Below are 13,988 nucleotides of genomic sequence, written 5' to 3'. Positions count from 1 at the left end.
CTGGTACATCTGACCATGCTGAATAGCCTTTAGCCTTTTTCCCTCTATCAGATTCAACTGATCGTATCGAGATTGAACCCATTCTGCTTTATCCAATTGTAGCTCAGTCAAAACCCGGAGAGAAGGAATTTCAACTTCGATGGGCAAGACTGCCTCCATGCCATAAACTAAGGAGAAAGGCGTTGCCCCGGTGGAGGTCCTGATTGACGTTCGATAAGCAAGAAGGGCAAACGGTAGTTTCTCATGCCAGTCCCTGTAGGTCTCAGTCATCTTCCCCACAATCTTCTTTATATTTTTATTAGCCGCTTCCACTGCACCATTCATTTTTGGGCGATACGGCGATGAATTGTGATGTCTGATCTTGAATTGATTGCAGACTTCTGCTATTGAGCTATTGTTTAGGTTCAGCGCATTGTCGGATATGATTCTTTCAGGCATTCCATATCGACATATGATCTCTCTTTTCAAGAACTTACTGACTGATGACTTTGTAACGTTGGCATACGAAGTAGGTTCTACCCATTTGGTGAAGTAGTCAATAACCACAAATATGAAACGAAGCTCATTTGAAGCCTTCGGTGATATTGGCCCGATGACATCCATACCCCATATGGAGAAAGGCCATGGAGAAGTCATGACATGAAGAGGCGAAGGAGGTGCATGCATTTTATCACCATAGATTTGACATTTATGGCACTTTCTGGAATAATTGGTGCAATCCCCTTCCATGGTGGACCAGTAATACCCGAATCTCATAATCTGTCTAGCCATTGTGAACCCACTGGCATGAGTTCCACAGATGCCCTCATGGACTTCTTCCAGGATTTTCTTTGCTTCCACGGCATCCACACATCTTAACAGTACCTGATCTTTTCCCCTATTGTATAAGATCTCCCCATCTAAGACGTAATCAATGGCTAGCCTTCTCAGAGTTCTCTTTTTATTCTTCGTTGCCTGGCCAAGATACTCACGATTTTTTACATATCGTAGTATATCTTGATACCAAGGACTATCATCGATTTCCCCTTCTTCGATATTGCAACAATGAGCCGGGTCTTCATGGATACTCATTTGGATAGGCTTCATATCCTCATGTCTGTTCACCTTAATCATGGAGGCTAAAGTAGCTAGTGCGTCAGCCATTTGGTTTTCATCTCGTGGGAGATAGCAAAAAGTGACGTTCTCAAACTCTTTAATCAATTCAAGGACCAACTTTCGATAACTGATTAATTTGGGATCTCTCATTTCCCACTCACCCTTGAGCTGATATATCACCAATGTCGAATCTCCATAAACCTCTAACACTTTGATTCTTCGCTCTATAGCCACACGAATACCCATGATGCATGCTTCGTATTCTGCCATGTTGTTTGTACAATCAAAATCCAATTTGCAAGTGAAAGGATAATGATCATCATTCGGGGACACTAGGACTGCCCCAATTCCATTGGCCACAGCATTCGAGGCTCCATCAAAGTTTAGCCTCTAACTGTAACCTTCTTGTGAATTTTCTTCCATAGCCGCTATACACATCAAATATTCATTTGGAAAATCAAAACTCAACGGCTCGTAGTCCTCCAGAGCTCTACTAGCTAGAAAGTCAGCAATTGTACTCCCTTTCACAGCCTTTTGGCTCACGTAGACAATATCGAATTCAAACAGTAAGATCTGCCATCGGGCCATCCTCCCACTCAAAGCAGTTGACTCCATCATATACTTTAACGGGTCTAACTTTGAGATTAGCCAAGTCGTATGGTATAACATGTACTGCCTTAATCTTCGGGTTGTCCAAATCAAGGCACAACATAACTTTTCAATAGACAAATATCTCATTTCACAGTCAGTGAATTTCTTGCTGAGATAATATATTGCCCTTTCTTTTCTCCCCGTTTCATCATGTTGGCCTAGCACACACCCCATGGAATTATTAAATACTGTCAGATACAATATCAGCGGCCTATCCGGGCTAGGTGGTGACAGCACTGGAGTGTTAAACAAATACTGCTTCACCTTGTTAAAAGCTTCTTCGCATTCTTCATCCCAAGTACCAGGATTATGTTTCTTCAGAAGACGAAATATAGGATCACATTTCTCAATCAGTTGTGAAATGAACCTAGCGATGTAATTCAGTCTTCCGAGGAAACCTCGAACTTCTTTCTGAGTGCAAGGTGGAGGTAAATCTCGTATTGCCTTGACTTTGTCTGGGTCAATCTCGATTCCCTTTTCACTTACTATGAAGCCTAGCAACTTTCCTGACCTGGCCCCAAAAGTGCACTTCGCTGGATAAAGCTTGAGCTGAAACTTTCTCAATCTTAAGAATAACTTTCTCAAGACCCGCATATGTTCGCCCTCCGTTCTAGATTTCGCGATCATATCATCAACGTAAACCTCGATTTCCCTGTGCATCACGTCATGGAACAAGGCTACCATGGCTCTTTGGTATGTCGCTCCTGCATTCTTCAATCCAAACGGCATCACTTTATAAAAAAACGTCCCCCATAACGTAATGAACGTAGTCTTTCTCATGTCTTCAGGATGCATCTTTATCTGATTATACCCAGAAAAACCATCCATGAAGGAAAACAATGAAAAGCCCGCAGTATTGTCTACCAATGTGTCGATGTTGGGCAATGGGAAATTATCCTTTGAACTAGCCTTGTTCAAATCCCGATAATCCACACACATTCGTACTTTTACATCTTTCTTTGGAACTGGTACGATGTTAGCCACCCACTCAGAATACTTGACTTCTTGCAGAAATCTGGCATTAAACTGCTTTTGGACCTCCTCATTTATCTTTAACACGATATCAGGCCTCATCCTTCTGAGCTTTTGCTGCACTGGCTTGCAATCTTCTCTTATAGGGAGACGATGGACTACAATGTCAGTACTCAACCCCGGCATATCCTGGTATGACCATGCAAACACGTTCTTGAACTCTCGGAGTAATTCGATGAGGTCTTGTCTTGTCTTTGCAGAGATATCCGATCCGATCTTCACCTCTTTACCTTCCTCCAAACTCACAATTTCTATTGATTCCCTGTGAGGTAGGATTTGCTTCTCAGTCTTTTTCTACCATTTTCAACAAGTCAGGAGACAAACCACAGTCTTCGTCATCCTCAAAATCATGCGATCCCTCTAAACACATGTTTCGTTCAAAATGAGACTCTAACTTTGTAAGAGTGACATTCGTATCATTGATATCGTAGGACCTGTTATGAAAAACAATATGGATTCAGGAATTTGTTTGGTGCAATATGGTCATGAATGAAATGCAAGTGTAGTTCGGGAGAAATTCGAAATAACTGCTCTTATGGAAAGAAAGATTTGCTCCAAAAATGACTGCAAAAATAAACTTTATTAAAATAACGATTTGGACATGAGCCTATTTCACAAAAGAATCCTTATCACTTCTAGGCTAAAAGCAATAAGGGTGTTCGGGACATTACTCTGAGGAAATCCTAAAAACTACAGGTATTTCTTCTGCAGTCCAGTTATTTAGCGCACTTCCCGACTCGTAAGGGCGAATATCCGGCAAAGTTCTTCCTCTCGTCGCTTCTTCATACATGGCATGAATACTTTCTAACTCCGTGTTAATACTTCCAACTCCTAGCATTCCCTGATAGATGAATCCTCCCGACACAAAAGTCTTGGATAGGTGAGGAAAGGTCATGGGCTCCCATTTGACATCATCACCTGTCAAACGAGCCCTTCTTCTCTCTCGCTTCTTTTCTTGCTCTATCCTCTTCTGCCTAGCATCTGGCTTGTATCCTAAGCCAAAACGGTCCTGCTTGTCTTTCAACACTGGAGTCTCAACTCGGCCCTGAAGATACTTCCCCAATCTTTTTCTCGGCAAAGCTCCCATTCCAACTGTCAATTGCAAACCCACCTTTGTGGTCTTTGATATTCTCGGCATCGGGATCTTGTTTCCCTCATGGATGAATGTTGCATTTACGAACTCCAAGGAACGGAAAGAGCACTTGATTGCATCATCACTTGTTTCTAAATAAGGCATATCGTTGGTCACAGATGCAATGATATCTTCTTCAGCATTTATCATCACTACCCGGCCTTCTGCCACCAACCTCAGTTTTTGATGTAACGATGATGGTACCGCACCTGCTGAATGAATCCATGGCCTTCCTAATAGGCAACTGTAGGAAGGCTTGATGTCCATAACCAAGAAGTCTACCTCATAGATAGTTGAGCCAATTAACAAGGGTATGTCAATTCTTCCCATGACCTTCCTCTCGGTGCCATCAAACGCTCTCACCACATTCTGGCACGACTTCATATGTGAACTATCCATAGGTAGCCTGTTGAGCGTGGATAGAGGCAATACATTCAGTGCCGACCCGTTGTCTACCAGAACTCCCGGTAATATGCACCCTTTACACCTTGTAGTGATGTGTAAAGCTCTAGTAGATCCCATACCCCCAGATGGTATTTCATCATCGCTAAAGGAGATGAAATTATCAGCGCTTATATTGCCGACCAGTCGATCCAACTTGTTAACAGAGATAGCGTCGGCCACATAAGTTTCATTTAGCACCTTTAGTAGTGTATTTCGATATCCCTCCGAGTTCAGGAGTAAAGCTAGCACAGATATGCGAGCTGGTTGTTTGTGCAGCTGTTCCACAACGCTGTACTCGCTATGCTTTATGAACTTCAAGAACTCTCTAACTTCCTCCTCTTTGATTGGTTTATTGACCAATAATTCAGGTTTGACCGCCTTCTTCTTCCTTCCAACTGAAGTTTCTTCTTTTATTGGCTCTACTCGATCTTTCATCTGTTCGCAGTGCCTTTCTTCATCCTGATCCTCTTTACTGATTATATCCTTCTTCCCCGGGATTGTCACATTACAATCGTAATTTCAAGGAACCCTCCTATTATCCTTATATGCAAACACAGTCGGTTTTTGAATGATTACTTTTGGCGTTATACGTACCCCAACCTCACTGTTCTGAGGTCGTGAAATGATGACCACAGGATGGTTAGCCTTCGAAACTCCCAATGCCAACTCTGACGCGCATACATGATTCTCCTCTTGAACTCCTTCACAGAATTCCATCTCCCTATTATCCATCATACCTTGTATCATGGCCCTAAACTCCATACACTCTTGACTTTCATGCCCCACTTCATGGTGGAACTCACAGTAGTTCCCTCTCTTTTCACAACTTCCTTTTGAGACGATTAGTCCCCTTTTCACCATCTCCTTCAGACCCATCTCAAAGGAGTTTTCACGTCCGCAATGTCTGCCTTGATTTTTTTGTCTTCGCCCATCATATTTACCCCACCATCAGTGTGGTTTGGTAATGGGTTTTCTGACTTGGTCGAGTCATCAAATTTAACGACACCCATACCAATGAGCCTTTCAACCAACTTCTTAAAGGTCGTATAGTTTTCTATGGAATGCCCTGTTGTTCCCGCATGATAGTCGCACTGTGCATTCGCATCGTACCATTTGGGATACGGGGGTTGCAAGGGCTTCAGATAGAAAGCGGAAACTACGTGTGCGTTAAATAAATTTCGGTATAGTTCCCTATACGACATAGGAATTGGCGTGAATTGGGGCCTCTCAGTATTTCGCCTTGTACCAACCTCTTGTCTCGACGAGCTTTGCTGATTGGCAGCCACTTTTCCTGGCTGACTCACTGTTATTGACTTCGGGTAACCCTTGTTGTACATGCTCGCGCTGTTCACCTCGTTTTCCTTCCTCCTCGAAGTCGATCTTCTGTTACTCTCTCCAGCATCGATCTTCCCACTCCTGATGGCATTCTCAATCATCTCGCCATTCATGACTCTGTCAGGGAAGCTTTTTGTGGCACTTCCTAACATATGTGTAATGAACGGTGCCTTCAGGGTGTTAATGAACAACATAGTCATTTTTTTCCAAGAGCGGTGGCTGAACTTGGACTGCGACCTCCCTCCATCTCTGCGCGTACTGCCTAAAGCTTTCGCTCGGCTTCTTCTCCATGTTTTGAAGGGTGATTCTATTAGGAGCCATGTTTGTCACATGACTATATTGTTTCATGAATGCTTGTGCCAAATCCCTCCATGAACCAGTCGTGGTACGGCTCAGCTGATTGTACCACTTAGATGCTGCCCCTGTTGGGCTATCTTGGAAACAGTGTATTAATAGCTAGTCATTGTTAACGTATCCAGCCATTCGCCTGCAGAACATGGTGATATGAGCCTCTGGGCAAGTTGTCCCATTATACTTCTCGAATTTTGGCATCTTGAACTTGTGAGGGAGTACCAAATCTGGAACTAAACTCAGCTCTTTTGCATCAACGCCTCGATAACCCTCAGTGACCTCCATCGCCTTGAACTTCTCCTCGAGCCACCTACACCTTTCCTCTAACTGTTTCGATAACTCCTCCTTCATTCTTTCCTTCTCAACCACTTCATCAAAGTCAGGAATGGCAGAGTTAACAGAATTATTTTCAGGATTAGAACCCGACCCAGTTTGGAAGTTTGAAATACCAGCCCGAAACTGCTGAGGCATGATGGTGACAGTTGACTTGCGCGGGTATTCAGCTTGAGTTCGCACATGTGGAGGGGTGAAACCTGGAGGATAGAGAGGTTCATCATCATTTCCCTCATCGACATTTGCCATGGGGCCCTTTCCTTTATCACTTCCCTTGGTTATCAGTTGGGTTAACTTTGCCACTATATCTTCTTGGGATTCTAGCATCTTCTCAGACATCTCTTGTTTCATCTTGTCTAACCGTTCTTGCATTTGTAGCTGAAGCCGGTCTTGCATCTCCTTCTGGTACTGTTCAAGCTTTTCTAATCTCTGATCCATAACCTTTGTCTTTGCTCGAGTGTCGTATCGGTGTGGGATTGGTTGGTTGGTTTCCAGGTTAACTCAGCAATAATTTTAATTAATTAGGATCAATTAAAGATTTTTAATGCATATGATGCGATGCATGAGATGAATGCAAGAAAGGCGTTAATTATGATTCAATTCCACTTGGAAAACTTTATTAGAAAACAAATCCCTTTACATAGAATAGACTACAAATACGACTTCACCCTAATACTTAAGACCTTGATTTTTTGAAGCAACGAGGCTAACTCCCGTCCCCGGTCTGACTCCAACTCATACTTTACACTCAACGTGTCAGCTTGAATTGCCAGAGTTTGTAGGTAATCTGCTACTTCCCGAATCTGAACCAAAGCTTCTCCCATAACACGACCCCTGCTTCTGACTTGATTCTGGAAATAATGAAGCTGTTCGCTTTGATGATCTTCGTTTGCCTCCAAATACTCAATCCTGGCTTTACAGTTCTGCAATGCCACCTCCAGTTCTTCTATAGTTTTCTTCATTTGTTTGATCCTGCTTAAACTTACTTGCAGTTCCACCACTGAATTACGATTTCGGTATTGATGAACAATCTTCTCAAGTTCAACCACTCTAGCCTTTAGTTTATTTCCTTTCATTCTGATTTTCTAACAAACTCTTCTCAAGCGATCTATTTTGCATCTGGGCTTCCTGGAATCTTTCTTCCCATCTACTAGCCTTGGCCTTTTCTTCTTGAACCTCTTGATGCCACTGCTCTGAGGTTTTTCCCAACCCAGTAGTTCTCATTGACAAACGTAGTCTCTTATAATCCGTCTTCAAGCTGTTCAGATCTTCTTCGACTTTGCGCTTCCCTTTTCTCGGGCCTTCGGTTTCCAATTTTTGAACATCTATGTCCAACTTTAAATTTACCTTTTCTTCCTCCATTTTCTCTATTTTCTTCTCTAATGTTGCATTTATTCTTTCGAAGTCTTGCTTTATGATTTCCAGCTCAGAAGGGACGACACGCAAATGCTCCTCTATCGACTGACTATTTCCTGGACTTGGCCCAGGAATGTTGTCATTAATCCTCCTAACACACCATTCATTGTACTCAGAAGTTGTCATTGGACCCACGGCTAATCTTCATTCGGCGAGTCTGATTCCATGCATTGGCCATCTCACGAGCCTTCCTCTTGTAGCCATCATCCTTATATGAAAATTCACACTCAGCTAGTCCTTGAGTGGCAGAAACAAACTGTCTTGACCTGTATTGTCTTAATACTAGCAATGGAGCATAACCAACAGCTCCCCAAATCCCGAGCAACGGAACCCAGTCAAAATCTCCACACCGATATAGGATATCATCTGGAAGTAACCACGAAGCTCTCCACTCGACGTTCTCCTCTTGCAAATTCTAAAAGATTGCCATCCATTTCTCCTCTGTAATATCATCTCTCCTTGACATAGCCACTATCTCTTTCAACGGTGAATAACTTTCAGAGAAGACTTGATATGAAACCTTATCAACCTTCCAAAAGTGGCTATGGAACCACCCAAGTAATAGCTGCGCACATCCAATAAATCTGCCCTCTCCCGTTCTTCGACATGCATTTAATGACCTAAAGGTTTCTGCCAAAATCACCGGAACTGGCGTAACTCCCTTATCAAGTCGATCAAATAAATCAGTGACCGCCTCGTCAATATGCCCCAAAATCTTAGGAAACACAATTAAGCCATATATACTCAAAGCAAAGACGTCTACTTTCTTCCTCACATCTAGGTGTGCTAAAATGAGGTCCCTCAAACTTTTCCAGGGAATACACCTGCTATCCCCTTTTTGCTTAATCCGAGCCGTAACCCACTGCTCACTCATCCCTGTTATATTTATCAGCTTCTTCAAGAAGGTCGGTACATTTACCGCTTTCGAATAAATTCTATCTACCTGAACCTTCGAACACCGAAGTAAAGCTATGTACTCCTCTATCGTAGGCACCAAATCAACCTTCCCGAATGTGAAGCAACTGTAGGCCAGATTCCAAAACTGAGCAAGAGCTGAAACAGACGCTTGTCTACCTTCATGTCAAAGTAAATAAGGCAAATCCCCATAATTCAAATAGAATAACTGCCTAATCTCATTATCCCATTGATCCCAAATCTCCTTCAACTCCTACAAGTTGTTCTGAGCTACGCTAACACGAGTGAAGTCCCATAACTCTGATACGTATCCCACGGCCAAACTATCACCTTTTTCATGCTGTATCTTCTCAGACCAAGTCCGGACAGCCGTATTCTCTTCCACTCTATCAAGAAACCCATTTCCCATGATAAACTTTCTATATGGCAACTGAATATGAACCAACGCCTTTATAATGAAATGTCATGCAATTATGATGTCATGCAATCAAAACAAAATAAACCCAAGTCAGTATCACATATAAAGATATAATCCAATATAAAATAACAAGAACACTTATTTAGGAATCTACTAGGGTTCGGTATAATTCTACCTAGGGTAAGTTCCTAAAGCTCACTATATGAGGTTTAGTTTCTAGAGTAAGGGTACCCGAACCAGCAAATTCCTCGATCCTCACCCATTATAGACTCATACGGATCGAGTTCAGTTCAGGGGGACACATTTCCCTATAGCTGCACGGAGATGAAAATCTCACGAAGACACAGGTACGGATGTATCCCAGAAGCGGTCCACTACCCTGCACGGAGGTGAAAACCTCACGAAGGACTAGTTTCTCGCTCCCACTTAAGGGTAAAATGCAAAATGCAAATGCAAAGTTACCAAAATACCATGATAAAACATCAATGAATGCAAAGGAACTCATGAATTTTTTTAAAAACTTTTGATTTTCGACACAAAGACAAATATGATCAGTTTGTGGCTCGACTCTCTATGTCCCCAATGGAGTCGCCAAGCTGTCGAAACCAATTTTTGAAAACAAAAATTTTAGTTTCGACTTAAAAATAAAAACTGGAGTCACCACCGATCATTTATTAAGGTGTGATCGGCGCACCTTAAAAATAATTTTGGTCTATGGAATTTGAGAAAAACAGGTTCGGGAGTCAGTTACGTACGAGGAAGGATTAGCACCCTCGTAACGCCCAAAATTGGTACCAAATTGATTTTATTTATGCCTTGGTGTCGAAAACTTGAAAAGATTTTAAAAGGAAACTTTTTTATTTCATGAATGAATTAAAATGATAAGACATTCTTATTTCAAAGAAACAAAACACCACACCCAATAAGTTAGGGCACAATGTTTTTAAATCTTCAAAATACCCGAATATTGCCTTTTGCTTTTGAAAATTCTTATTTCAAGAAGAAAATGTCATGACCAGTAAGTTAGGACCCAACATTTTGAATTCCTGAGAATAAGCTTTTATTTAAAATTTACGAATTTATTGCAAAACAAATATTTGGCTTTCTAAATTCATCAAAAAATAATCGCAATCCAGTAAGTTAGGACACAATCTTTCCCGAGAATCATGAATGCCAAATATTTTGGAAGTTTATAAAAAATATGATGATTTTAATGCTTCGATAAAACCAAAATACACATTTTTTTAAAAAAGGATATGCTAAAAGGGGTAATGCATAACATGAGATCAACATTCTAATTTCAAGCATATATGAATAAACATTTACGAATATATACAAGTAGGTATAATATACAAATAAATTTATGAACAAAAAGATACATCAAATCAAAAAACAAATAATAAATGCATGTATATATGTGTACGAAAATCATGAAAATAAAATAAAGATAAAAATGTATATGTATATATTTACAAAATAAAGTATATAAAAGTTTTAAAATATATAAAATATACAAAAAACGTATGAATAAAAGATATGCATGTATTCATAAAAGCTTTAAAATATATATATATTTTAAAAAATGCGTATATATTATATATAAAAATATGTGTGTTTAATACATAAAAAATGCATATTTATATATATATATTGTAAAAACCATGCGTGCATGAATATAGAAATAATGATAATAACCATAATAATAAATAATATAACAATAATAAACAATGGTATAATGATAAATATTTTAAAAAAATAGAAAAAAAACTAAAATGGACTAAATTGAACTTAAAAACAAAAAAATGGGGTAGATTCGAAAATAAATAAAAGAGGACAAACTTGAACACGCGAGCAACTATGGGGGACTAAAAGGGAAATTAATCCCACCCTCCAAAACGCTGCGTAACGAAAGACCGAATTGAAACAGAAATGAAAGATGCGGCTAAATTTAAAAAAAAAAACAAAATGAGTTTAATTGAAGTGCATCGCAAAAAAGGAAGGGTCAATTGCGCAAATAGACCATGTGACGTCAGAGCGCGCGGATCCTCCCCTTCGGGCCGAGTCACCGCGCGGGTCAGGGTCTTGACGAAACGGCGCCGTTTTGAACATTATTTAAAGCCAAATTTTTGCCCTTCAAATTCATTTGAAACCGAATGAAAAAAAACAAAAAAAAATAAAAAAAAATAAAACAAACTAAAATAAAAAGTTTCTCTGGTGCTCTGCTAGGGTTTAAACCCTAGCGTCCTCGCGCCACCCCACATCCCATGCCGGTGCTCCAATCACGACGGCAGGCGACGGTCCCGCAGCTTCGACAGAGGTAAGATCCTCCTTTTCTTTGTTATTTTAAACAAAATAATGATGAAAATAAAAGAAAAAAACCAGAAAATTTTTTAAAAAATAAAACAAACGCTGCAAAATAAAAAGCAAAAATCACCTTTGAAAAACAAGTTTAATATCTGTATTTTCTTTCAATTTCCCTGTGTATTTCTCTGTTAATACCATATCCCCCCTTTTATTTTATAGATTTAATGGCCTTTTATAGGCCGAAAGGAAAAAAATTAAAAAAATAAATTATATATTTTGCTTGTTTTTCTCCTCCGAACTCTTTGAGTCCGTGTTTGCAGGTATCACGGAGCGTTCGTGGAGGAGTGGCCCCGAGGCGTGCGGCGGTTGGATGCTTGCTGGCTGCGTCGGGGCAGACATGCGGCTAGGGTTTATTTCTCCCTTAGGTTTTCTTTAGTTGCTGGGCTAGGGACTATTTTGGGTTGTTTTTTATGTTTGGGCCTGGGTCGATTGGGCCCTATTACAATATACATTGGAATGAATGCAATATTGGAATATTTTGAATAAATAGAATATAGGAATCAGTTTAAAAGAATATAATCTGAAATCATTGATAAATTATACAAATTAAATTATTATAAAAATAATTTTATATGATAGGAACACATGATAAAACATTAACGCATTGCAATGAAACAACGTTTTAATAATAAAATAACAAATCTAAAAATAACGCATGATAACAACTCTAAAACGCTAAAACAAAGAATTTGATTCACAAATAAAATGAATAAACAAAATTGAATGTCATTTTTTTACAAAAATTTAAAATCACGAAACATACTAGTAATAAATATGAAAAGAGATAAGTAAAAGATATAACTAATATAAAGACAAAAGGATACTAGCAAATATTAAGAAAAATTATAAAATTAAAGAAAATACTAAAAATAATAGTAAACATAACAAAAAAAAGATTTAAATTAAAATGAAAATGTTTGAAGGTTTATAGTTGCAATCGATTCAAATCCAAGGGACCAAAGCAGCAATTAAACGCATGGATCTGGGCATTCAATCCTAACAATGGAAACGACGCCGCACAACTGTGGATTAAATTGAAATAAAAATAAAAATGCGATAACAATTTTAAAAAATTTAAAAGGAAACCGAATCGAAATGAAAGCCAATGCGGAGGGACCGAATATGCAAATTTCCCCTTAATTTCAAAAGGCACGGATCCTCCCCGAATCAAGTCGGATCACTGGGTCAAGGCACCAAACGGTGCCGTTTTTTTGAAAACATTTAAAAACAAAAAAAAACCTAAATCTAAAGGTTTTCATTCAAAATGGCAGAAGAAAGGGAGAGCGCCGCTTGGCTTTTCACCTTCTGTCCCAGCTTAACCTTTCAGATCCCCATCTGCTCCGATTGCGACGAGAGAAATAGGGATCCGACCGTCGCACTATGAAGGTAAACTCTCATCCTTACTCGGTTTCTTTTTTTTCAAACAATCAATAAAAGAAAAAAGAGAGCAAAGAATCGAAAAAGAAAAAGATCGAGAGCAAAAAGAAAATAAAACTCGAAATCACCTTTTTTTAATTTTTTTTCGTTTGCATTGATATTCTGTGTGATATAGTATGCGTGGGTTCTCCTCCCCCCTTTTCAAATACAGAAAAATGGCTTTTATATAGCCGGATCCAAAAGAAAAAATAAATCAAAAATCATCTCTTTTTTCTGCCCTTTCTGCTATTTTTTTTGCTCCTTTTGCCTGCTGCTTTGTTCATTTTTGTTTGTTGCAGGTGTACGGAGTAGTGGACGTGGAGGCTCGCGTGGATTTGGCGCGAGCCGCTTCTACTGCAGCAGTGCAACACGTCGAGGAAAAGACCAGTGGTTGCAAAGGTTGGTTGAGGTTTGAATGTTGCGGCGTCAGAAGAATCCAGAAACCCTAGGGGTTTCTGGAAAAAAATCAGTCGTTTGGGCCAATATAATTGGGTTTAATTGGGTTAATTTGGGTTTAAGGTATTGGGCTAGGTATTTGGTATTTGTAATTCGGGTTTGGGCTAACTGGGCTTACTGTTGTAAAAAACTGGACTGTTAATAGTTTAATTTATTTATTCTTCTTTTCTAGTATTTATTAGGTTTTAATAATTGGGTTCGGGTTGGGAAAAATTTGGGTATTACATGGATGATCGACACCGAAACTACCAAAGCAAAAAATTAATTTAAAAAAATTGAGCGATTAGTGTAATAGGCCATTTTTGCCCGGGCCCAACCAAAAAACAAACCAAGAAATAAGATAAAATAATAATAATTCCAAAATCCAAAATACATCAATCCCAAATGAAAAGAGGCCTATTGGCCCAAAACACTTAAACATTTTCAGAATGGCCAAAAACCCTAGGGTTTCTGACGCCGCTCCTTTTACCACGTCAGCGATCCTCGTCCCGAGGCCTAACACTCCTGCCGCCGTTGCACCAAAATGGCAAAAATGTACATTCCATCGCCCTCCATTGACCAAGCCGATGTTTGCAAAAAAAGGACAAAAAAGAAAGAAAAAGCAGCGAAAGAATATCAGTAGAAACAGTA

The 13,988-nt window shown here is 39.6% G+C and overlaps 2 protein-coding genes across 2 annotated transcripts; both read right to left on the bottom strand.

Annotated features, from left to right (window-relative positions):
- Positions 1-763: 763 nt before the first annotated feature.
- Positions 764-1,365, bottom strand: LOC105797651 (uncharacterized). Its single transcript, XM_052621233.1, has 2 exons — positions 865-1,365; positions 764-781 (listed from the first exon to the last, which is right to left on the bottom strand). The coding sequence occupies exons 1-2, from the start codon at positions 1,363-1,365 to the stop codon at positions 764-766; spliced, it is 519 nt and encodes a 172-aa protein (XP_052477193.1).
- Positions 1,366-7,901: 6,536 nt separating this feature from the next.
- LOC128032591 (uncharacterized) lies at positions 7,902-9,113 on the bottom strand. The gene is made up of 3 exons (XM_052621231.1): positions 9,035-9,113; positions 8,310-8,863; positions 7,902-8,204 (listed from the first exon to the last, which is right to left on the bottom strand). The coding sequence occupies exons 1-3, from the start codon at positions 9,111-9,113 to the stop codon at positions 7,902-7,904; spliced, it is 936 nt and encodes a 311-aa protein (XP_052477191.1).
- Between the last annotated feature and the right edge of the window lie 4,875 nt (positions 9,114-13,988).

Source organism: Gossypium raimondii, chromosome 9 (genome assembly GCF_025698545.1).
Source record: "Gossypium raimondii isolate GPD5lz chromosome 9, ASM2569854v1, whole genome shotgun sequence".
Taxonomy (NCBI): Eukaryota; Viridiplantae; Streptophyta; class Magnoliopsida; order Malvales; family Malvaceae; genus Gossypium; species Gossypium raimondii.
The sequence above is the reverse complement of the archived record's forward strand: the minus strand, read 5'-3'. Positions and strand labels throughout refer to the sequence as shown.

Excerpts from the sequence above, each read along its gene's own strand:
- LOC128032591 (XM_052621231.1), bottom strand. The coding sequence starts at position 9,113 with ATGGGAAATGGGTTTCTTGATAGAGTGGAAGAGAATACGGCTGTCCGG. Across the intron at positions 8,864-9,034 it reads GAAGATACAGCATGAAAAAG|GTAGACAAGCGTCTGTTTCA; the intron begins GTGATAGTTTGG and ends TTTGACATGAAG. Across the intron at positions 8,205-8,309 it reads ACTTTTGGAAGGTTGATAAG|AATTTGCAAGAGGAGAACGT; the intron begins GTTTCATATCAA and ends GCAATCTTTTAG.
- LOC105797651 (XM_052621233.1), bottom strand. The coding sequence starts at position 1,365 with ATGGCAGAATACGAAGCATGCATCATGGGTATTCGTGTGGCTATAGAG.